General features: G+C 39.2%; 1 protein-coding gene across 3 annotated transcripts in view; it reads right to left on the reverse strand.

Moving 5' to 3' along the window:
* The window catches only part of CFAP206 (cilia and flagella associated protein 206), a 16,556-nt gene extending 7,678 nt beyond the window's left edge, over positions 1-8,878 (reverse strand). For 2 of the 3 annotated variants that reach the window (XM_015620763.3, XM_015620764.3), the window contains exons 1-9: positions 8,620-8,878; positions 7,242-7,325; positions 6,851-6,941; positions 5,631-5,819; positions 5,192-5,350; positions 4,526-4,734; positions 3,695-3,814; positions 1,059-1,257; positions 203-340 (exon numbers count right to left, since the gene is read on the reverse strand). In XM_015620763.3, coding sequence (XP_015476249.1) covers positions 203-340; positions 1,059-1,257; positions 3,695-3,814; positions 4,526-4,734; positions 5,192-5,350; positions 5,631-5,819; positions 6,851-6,941; positions 7,242-7,325; positions 8,620-8,727 — 1,297 coding nt within the window. In that variant the 5' untranslated portion in view covers positions 8,728-8,878. The other variant, XM_015620765.2, reaches the window with a different exon arrangement.
* Between the last annotated feature and the right edge of the window lie 1,496 nt (positions 8,879-10,374).

Raw genomic sequence — 10,374 nt, forward strand, 5'->3', positions numbered from 1 at the left:
TCTTCTACTGAGGGCAGCTTATTTGTGTATTTTAAAAAGAGATACTTTAACAAGGGAAATAAGTTATCTGGGGTGAAAATTACAAATGTGGAAAAACAGTATTCCAGCTTTGACATAAGAGGATGAATTCAGAACACCTTTACATTGTTCCTAATCCTTGTGTAAATATATAGTATGGAAAACGCCTAACCACAAAGCATACCTGGTAGGGTGATACATTTCACACCAATTGAATATGCACAGAAACCATGGTACTGGATTAGCAACTGATCAAAGTTATCAGTAGTCTCTGGAAAAAGCCATTCTTGGTTCTTGAAATCAGAAACATTGACTCTGGTTTCTGAGAAAAGATAAAAAAAAGGAAGGATTTCAATATTAAAATACCTGATGTCTAAAAGCTAGTAATACTAGAGGATGACTAGATTATTCTGGTTTTCACAGGATGACCTGAAGTGCCCAGATTCCAAAAGTCAAACTTTAGTCCTGCCTTGAAAGAGAACCTACTGAAAATCAGTCCTGAGAGAACCTTCTTTAGTAGCATTACTTTTCTTTGAAAACATAGGACAACAACAGGAAGAGAGTATTTTATTCTTTGATTTTCACCCACCCATGCACTACAAACTCCCTGGCCTAAAACTCGGTTCCTAGGGATACTATCTTACAAACTCTTCTGGTAACTGAAGTCCTGTTAAATTATTTTGTTTATACCCTATCCTCTCAATTTCCAAAGTTCTCAATGGTAAAAAAGACATAAATACACTTCAAAATTTTTTACAAAATTTATTAATATTCTCTGATCATTATGCCATTTTTGCAAGGTATACTTGTATCTAGAAGCTCTGTTTTAATTTTACATGTAAAAATAAAATCCCAAGCTACATTACATGAAAATGTAAATCCACACCCTACAAGGCTTATTTTAATTTACTGTGCAAATTCTGAGCATTAAAAAATCAATATGTAGCAACCTCTGTAAAGGTTGCACCTATTGCAGACAAAATTCAAACTACAAAATCTTGGAAAATTAAGGAAAACCCAAAAGTTTCAACATTCCATACCCATGGTTTCTTTTATCCTTTCCTCATCACTTTTCACAGTCACTCCTTCCAGAAGAGATGTTAGCATTTCCTCTGGAAAAAGCTGTGATTGGATTTCCAAGAATTGTTGCAGATTGTTAGCCATATTTGTGAAGAAGCTTAGCAGTAGCATTTCATCCTGAAAGCTGGTCCAAAGCTTAGAAAGTTCCATAAACAGAGGCTAGAACATAAAGAAAAATATCTGAAATGCAGATTTGTTTTATGTCTCCAGTGTAACCCATGCACTGTGCACAATCTCAGCTATGAACTAAGTAGGGCTGATCTCCAAGGCCTTCAGCAACCAGAAATTCCAGGGGAATTCAGGGACACTGTAAAAGGAGCTTCCACCACATATGCCTAAAGCAAGTAAATCCAACATGTCAACCCACAAGCAAATGTAGTACTTTTCTGTATTTTACTCCAGAGCCTTTCTCAAATAAATGTACTCTGTGACCATGCTTTGAATTAAGCACGTCACTGTTTTATAACTGAAAATATGGTGTACAGGAGTAAGGACCAGAAGGAACACACTTGATTAATTACCAAAGTAGGTAAAACTACATCTATATACAAACTATCAGGTTATGTTATTTTGTCTGTCCTGCTTCCAGAGTGAGTTGGTACCACAGCCCCCAGACCCTCAAAGGGGTGCAGGCCTCTTCAGAGTGGTCCAGGGTTCAGGGCAAAACTGGAGGCTGCCCTTCCCAGCACTGATAGGATGTTGGCATACAGGTGTAGGCAAGCAGCCTATAAGCTTTATGTTTAAATGCTGTTTTCAATGACATGACATAAAATGTGCCCTAATACATCTAAACACACAGAGAGCTTTTACAGGAAAAGATTCAACCATCTGAAATGTACACTTAACCACCATTTTAAGCATGTTAACAACACTATCATAAGAGCAGCCAACAGAGCCAGCTCTGAAATTCATCAGCATTGCTAATGCTGTAGAAATGTTATGGTTACAAAAATGGAAGAAACTAAAGGAAGATCAAAAAAATTCTTAATAGAATAAAAAAAGAGTATTAGTGAAACGTACTATTTTTCCTAAAACAAATGTTTACTACCAATATAGGCCCTATCCTATGCTTTTTGAAAGACAGAATGCCCTGCTTCTCTAACTTTGTAGAGCATCTAGCTTGTCAGCAACAAGCTAAAGACAAGAAAAGTTATTTAAAAGGTGTGTTAATAGAAAAATCTCTACCAGAAAAGGATCTGAAATCAAAAGGCATTATATATTCTGTCTTCAGCAGAGAAGACAAAACAATTAACCAACTAGAAGATAAAAAAAAAAATTAGAAAGACAGCAAAAAAAAAATAGACAGCTTTTAGGGAAAAGGGTAAGATACATCAGTCACTTAAGTCCCACAAAGATATAGAAGAGCAAAAATTGCTTTGAGTAGCTAGTCAAGAGGGGAAAATATTCTCCAAATGAGAACATCTGGTTTATTGAATCAAAAGCAAACATAAATTGAAGCTTGGAACACTCAGTTAAAATGCTGTTCCCATGAGTTTCCAGCTTGGATGTTCTTATGGGAAGTGTAAAAAATACTCTGAGTAGGTGGAGGTCATGATCCTACTCTTTCTCCAGTAGGCTTTATTTTTCTTTCTAATAATTAGCTTAGAATGTTGAAAAATAACCTAAAATATGTATGAAACTGCATGCTGGTGCATCAGCTAACCACATGGAATCTGAATGATAATCAAATCACACAAAATAATGAGCTCTTACATGAAAAGCAAATTAAATGAAGAGAATGGTTTCTAGCATATTTCTCTCCTGTTTCTTTTATAACATGCCAGCATAATAATCCCAGGCTTTCACAGGCTCATCAAGCAGCCTCCCTTATAATAGCTGCAGTTCAGAGCACTCATTGCCTTTCCCCCTAATACCTCCTTCCCATGTCCTGTAGCTCCCAAACAAGGGTGCAGTATTACAGAATATCAATCCTTCAGTGGCTGCTCACTGGCCAGAGAGCACACAAACCATTTCAGACCTGATCTTAGTAAGGCTCTAACTGTGTGTCTCTAGTTGCTATTTTTTTTTTTTCCCACAAAACTCACAGAAAATGACATAGAGATCTTTGGACTCTGTCAAACGTGACTAAAACTTGCCAACAGGTTCAGAAGCTATTGGGAGGGGAAAAGAGGCTGACACCCCCATCACAGAAACACAGATTTTTCAGAAAAATTTTATCAACTACTCATATTGTAATTACAGGGATTGCTCTCTGAGGGAACTTTAAAAGAATCACACCCTGATGTGCTGTTTTCTGCAATCATTATGTTCTTACAGTTTCAGCAAGGAACAGGAAAGAATATAGACACACACAAAAAAGGAAGATATCACTGTAAATCTACAAATAATGACAACTCAAGACACTTGCAGTAAAATACCATTTAATTCCTTTGCTCCCTTTTGAACCTTGTCTTTTTCTTACCTGAAGAGCAAGTCTTTTAGCTGTCCCTTCAAAAATAACAGATGATATTGTCATAGAGAGAAAATACGTAGCCTCTTTCTGAACATAAACTATTCAAAAATGCACCAGTAAAGTATCTTACTTTAATAATTTTTCTACTGCAGAAGTAATGGGTTTTCCATTTCTAATACTTACAAAAACTTCTTTGAACTCTATGGAAGTTTTATCCTGCACTGTGTTTTTCAATACCATCATTGCTGCTTCAAACTGAACATCCAACGATTCAACTTCTTGAGCACTTGTAATTACATTAGACTGGAAAGAAAACTCCAGGTAAGACATATCATACTCCAAAAATCAAGTATTTCATAATAAGTATTTACCTGTGCCTCTTCATTCAACTATTTTCAGAACAATTGTTTCATGGAATAAAATGTACTCTAGCTTTCCACAAAATACATTTTCCCTTAAATGGTCAGGTGTTCAGGCACTTCGCTCACACATAAACTACCAATTTTTACAGAAAATCCTCTACATTTTCCCAATGAAAAGAACAAAAAAAGCAACTCTTTTTCAATGCCTTATACAGGAAAGACTAATAAAAACCTGCAGTTTCTCAAAAGCTAAATAAAAAGTGCTTCATTAAAAAGAGAAAGAATTTAAATTGTATTCTTCAAAGACTTTTGATGACTCCATATAATCTGTGGCTGTCTGCTGACTAAAACTGAGATGACTTATGGATTGATCAAGGAGATATTGCCTCTCATGCCTTTTGGGGCAAAGAATCAGTATGCAAACTGTTTAATGGTGGACTTGGTAGTGCCAGGCTAATACATTAATGATTGGTGATTTTAAAGACATTTTCAAAACCAAACAATCTATGGTTCTTTATTTAGAGATATATTTTCTTTTATTTCATTCATTTCCAAATAATTTTTCTTATATTTCTGTCCTGTGCAAGTGGATAACTTGAAGACATTCCACCTGCAATAAAAGTCCACTGGATATAACACAATGATATCTCACCTGAAGGATGCAAAGGAAGGCTTCATACTGTCTCACATTAAATAGTGCTTCTTTTAATTTAAAAGTCCTAAGATGGGAGACTCTGTGGGGGTCCTCCTGCATGGATTCCAACAGGGCTGTGTAGCGGTGGGCTAGCAGCTGGCAGGAATTCAGACGTTCATCGAGAGTCCGTGTAGCCAATGGAATGGCTTCGTTCAGGATGTCTGGCACTATTCACATAGAATAAATGTGAAATACATATAAAAAGAATTAATGTAATCATTATCAAATGGTTAAAGAGCAACATAATGATCTTCCAATGAATTTTGGATTTCTACATTTTGTCCTCATATTCATGCACTTGCAAATACTTGCGAGCCAGGTTCAACCACCCAATCTCACTAGTCAGGTTGTTTCAAATATTTCGAATTACAGGTGTGGAAATACCACAGTCAAGTCAAGGAATGTGAGAAAGCTTGCTTTATAGTAGATGTAACTCTGTTGCTACAAATCACATGGTTTCCTGAGAGAATCCACACAATTTTCAATTCTCAGTTCCCTAATTTGTAGAATACCAATAACAGTAACACATCTCCCTGAGATGGGAAATTATTGGAGCAGCTCCAGTGAAGAAGGCCAGGAAGAATGAATTGGGAACACTCAGCCCAAATGCATTTGTTTACTTACAGTCATCAATGCTGCTTCCTCCTTTCTGGCACTGCTTGTTGTACAAACGAATTCCTTTGACTAGCATGGCAAGATCTTTCAGTTGTTCTTCTTTGTCCTTCTTACTGAGTGAGATGAAAGGAATCATCTCTGTCTGGGGGAATACACTCTGCAAGGCAGCTATAAGCATTACAAAGTGGAAGAAAATCCTCAATACGAGGGAACAGAAAAGAAAATCATTAAATAAGCAAAAATAGCCTCTCCTGAACAAATGCAAAAAGTAGGAAATCTATGGGAAATTTACACTTCAAGACTAGGCAGTGACAGTTTGGATAGTAAGCATCACCACAGTTTACCACATTTGTGTCTATATATCAGCAAAGAAAAAATGTGAAAGAGAAAAGTGAAATTTTATTTTTCAAGAAGAAAAGCCAAATTTCACAGCTGGGAGTTTACTGACCTGTTACCTCCCTGACATTCTCAATATCTGTTGGGGATCCCAGGCCAGATCTCAGCAGCGCATAGGTAACAATCTTTTGATACACATTCTCCATTTCTTCTTGCGTACGTGGACCACTCTCTGTGATAGCTCTAACCACAGGAGCCAGTTTTCCTTCTAGAACACGCTCCTGCTCACTCAGTAATTCATCTAGGAAGGAAGGACACTTAGAAAGTGCTATCTAAATTCTTTGAAATTTGGCTTATACAGAGGGTGCAATTCATTTCCACAGTCAGAGCACCAACTTAAGGTTTCTGAAACACAGGTATGTGGAAGATATGTTCATAGTAGCACACCATTAGAATTAAAACCAGCAGAGTTAAATATTAATATCATTAGCATGATTACTGTCAGAGTGTAGTCCTGAGAACTGTTCAGGCCAAATTAAAGAGCAAGTCTCTGGCACTCTGGACTCCTCTGACACACCCACATATTTCAAACACACCTGAAGTTACATGCTCAAGTCAGAATACTACTCATGATCTCAAAAACTTGCTGCAGTCACTGAGCTTATAGAGTTCAGAGGATTTAGGATCAGCTTCCAGTGTTGCTAATTTTTGTTTTAATACATGCTAACAGGAAAACATTTTCATTATCTCCTTTCAGAGAAATGGGGTTTTTTGGGTCTATTCTTGTTCTGTGTCTTCTATTTCCCAGCCAGCCTCCACTGTCCCTTTGAGACTTGAAATTACAGTTACAGCAGAAGCATTTTCCCCATCTCATTTTATTTTCACATTCTCATTCTCAGACCATATGAAATTACTGCTGATGAGACAAAAACATACCCAGTTAAAACTGTAACTAATTGTTCAAGACTACTCGAATTTCCCAGTTAGGGATATTGATAAAATACTGAGTTCTGAGTGCCTTCAGACACACAGGTGCAGGTGCAAGCTTTTCTTGCTGAAGGCAGCTAACCACTGAACCTGAAAGTGTAATTGTCTTCAAGCAACCTAATACATTATATTCAGTAAAGCTCTCAGACAGCATGAGAAAACTGTACTCTCAAACCTAATGTACACTTTTCCCTACTATATCCATACTGAAACATCAGACTCCAGTACAGTAAATTTTTCCCGGGATTTTTATTTTGCTTTACTGCCAGGATTCATTTAACAGTAATTACTATTATTAAACTATAAACTCAGCATCAACTTCTATAAAAACATATTCGAAATTACCTCGGTTTGCATAGTTCATATCAAAGTAAACTTGCATCTTAATTGTGCTTAGGGATGGGTTTGTTGTGTCAAGCAGTCTGGTAACACAGAGCTAAAAAGAGAGTCAGAGACGTGAGTTCTTTCTCATCTCTGGGGAAACATCTGAACTGATAGTGATCTACTACAGGTTTCACAACAGCTGTAGAGCCCTCTCACTACCATTCTCTCCATATAAAGCTTTTTAAAGGCACTTATTTATGGAAACATAGTCCAGACTTTAGCTACAGAACCATGAGACTAAAGTAGCACTAAAACTTTGAAAGTATTCATGTCATTTTAGTTACAGGAACAGGTAGCAAATAATGCTATAGTCTTAGATAAGTACTGACTCTCAACATCATGTCAGAATTACCTGGATAAGGTCCTGAGTATCATTTTCTGTAAGGATTTGATCCATATTAAAGTCATTTCTTGGATCTAAAACAACAGCTTTCACCTAGAGATTGCCAAAAGAAAGATACTAATTTACATCTCAAAATATCATCTTTGCAACTCACCTTTTATTTTCTGAAAAATCTCAGATGCATTCAATATTTCTTTCCTATTCTTTTTTTATCCATTTCAGTCTTTGATAATGAAAGAAAATTACTTCATTTCACATCTCGCCAGTTTCAATCTCAGTTCTCAGGCACAAATGAAGAAAAAGATCTTTTTGTGATACAAATATTTAAATATAGCTCCTTTAAAAATTACTAGGAAAAATATTTTCCTAAGCAACACTTTCTGAAAACCAATCATGGTTGTTTATAACCTTCTAAGTTGGTGTTATATGCATCAGTACAAACATCTACCATTTGAATAAAAAACCCATAGTGTTCTGAATGCAGGAAAATATGTGCATGTTTGTAATTGATGTTCATGCTGGGTGTCTTGCCAGCCACTTGTACAAATTTTTTACTCGTTAAAATTTTCCTGCTTAATCTGCTTTTGAGCCCAATCTATTTTCTAAAGCTGCAGTGTCACCTTTAGGGGAAAAATAGCACATTAACAGTACTGCTGTGAGCCATTTACATTTATATACAAGTTTATCAAGAGCTGATCATCAATAAAAAAGGAACTTAGCCCATCTTTCTTTAGATACAGCTTTGCAGGCACATTCAGACTATATTCTGCAGATCTGTGTCTCCTAAGAGATGCCAAAATGTAAAATGTTTTTAGGATTCTTACAGTTCTCTACCAAGGACAATACTGAGACTGATTCCATTAAATTTTCACTTGAAGTGGGATCAGAGCCCACTTCTTCAAATATTCCGCCCATTTATACTACCTGGCCCTGTCTCAGCAGAGAAACAAACAAAATTTTCCATCACAATAGAGGGAGGAGGTAAACATCGAAGAACAAATATAGCTGCTGCATTAATCATTCACCTATGCATCACACGTTCATTTATGGGAGTGTGAAGAAACATTATTAAAACTTGGTAACACTTCTCTTTTTCACTTCTGAAAGAAAAAAAAGGGTTTATCTGCCTGCAGAAGAAAACTGGGAAAGAGCTCTGAGTTCAGAGAGCTTCCAGAACTCGGAACCTGCAGTCTTCTTGGAGCATTATACTCACATAAGATTTCAGAGGAATAAAGTACTTTTCCCGGTTTTTAGGACCCTGATGTCTCTGAACGCCTCTTTAAAATTTCTTCCTGCAGGCAACTGGAAACCAAGGTATTTCCAAGTCCAGGTCACCCGTGAAAGCCTCAGCTGCCGCCAGCCCCTGGACGCTTCCTTTCGTGCTTACCATGAAGGCCACCAAGGTTTCCGAGAGGCTTTGTCCCCGGGCAGCGCACTCCAGGCCGACTTGGCGAATTATTCTCTTGATGACACTTTGGGTCAGCTCGCCGGACATGCTGACCAAACACGCCTTCACCGGCTTACATTCACTTCAGCGGGGGTCTCTCTCGGCCCGGCCCCGCCGCTTGCTGAGCACCCCGTCCCGAAGCCAAACCTCCCCGCTGTCCGCACGTCCCGGCCGCCGGCGCCGGGCGGGAGCGGCCACGGCCGAGCGCCGGCCCCGGGCGTTGCCAAGGGGACGCGGCCCGGCCCGGCCCGGCCCGGCCTGCCGGGAGAGCGGCGAGGGCAGGCGGGGATGTGAATTTACACACAACGCATACACAGACAGTGTTTGTACAGCATAGATGGGGCAGTGTGCGCGCAAAACACACACGCCTGCATTTATTCCAAAGACATGGCTGTAGAGGCACCGGAGTGTAGTTGTGTCTAGGTGCGCATACAAACCGTGGGTGTGGGCGTCCAGCTACGGCTGTATGTAGGTGTGTGTGTAAATATAGATACATATGCATGTATAAAGACACATACGTACTGTAAATAGGTGTGTGTACCTTAATATTACAGAATCATTAGGATCATAAGGAACTTAAAGAAATTATCCAGTCCAAGTCCCCTGCCAAGGAAGGGTCACCTAGAGCAGGTTACTCTGGAATGTCTCCAGAGGGAGATCCACGGCCTCCCTGGGCAGCCTGTTCCAGGGCTCTGCCATCCTCAGTGTAAAGAAGTTCTTCCTCATGTTGAGGTGGAAATGCTTGTGATTTAGATTATGGCCACTGCTCCTCACCTTCTCACTGGGCACCACTGAAAAGCATCTGGCACCGTCCTCTTGGCACCCATCTCTGAGATATTTATGTGCATTAATGACATCCCCTCTCAGTCTTTTCAAGACTAAAAGGCCCACCTCCTGCAGTGTCTCCTCTGAGAGAGATGTTCCAGACCCCAAATTATTTTTATGGCACTCTTCTAGACCCATATATACTCATACATACAATACATATACCCGCCATGGCAGTGGGGATCAGAACTAGGTGATCTCTAAGAGCCCTTCCAACCCAAACCGTTCCATGAATGGTCTGCTGGAGGGGAGCAGAGTGGGAGGAAAAAAACCATCATGCTAAGTAAGCACACAGCCAGAACACCTGTGTGTTAACAACACACCACAAATCCAAAGCTCAGCACCACAGGGAATGCTGATAAGCAAGCTAACTCCATCCCAGCCAGACTTGGTACAGATAAATGTATTTACACACCTATAAATGCATACAATACATTGATAAATTCACACATACACGTATAAACAAAATGTGTGTGTGGTACCCAGCAAGTGCTGGTGGCAGAGGCAGCACTTAGAGGCAACTTTGAGGCAACTTTGCTCTGCAACACAAGCAAGAGGGCTGTCTTTGCTTTCAGGTCTCATGATTGCTGCTGGAGGTGGCAGCTCCTCTGCGTGTGGTGCCTGCAAGTACTATAGGTCACAGCCTGCAAGCAGCAACCCAGTGAGCCCCAAGTTCTTGCATAGACCAGTGGGCACAGCACTGGATGAATGCAATGCCTTGCTGTAAGTGGTTCAGTTAGTCAATATGCAATTAATTCCAGCTTTTCCATGTCAGATGGAGGAATGAGTAGCATGCTAATTAAATTTAAAAGCCACGTCCCTGAAAAGCAATCAAACAAGCTTAAAAGGCACAAGGAATGCAGGGGTAAC

The sequence above is a fragment of the Parus major genome, chromosome 3 (genome assembly GCF_001522545.3).
Source record: "Parus major isolate Abel chromosome 3, Parus_major1.1, whole genome shotgun sequence".
NCBI classification, from domain to species: Eukaryota; Metazoa; Chordata; class Aves; order Passeriformes; family Paridae; genus Parus; species Parus major.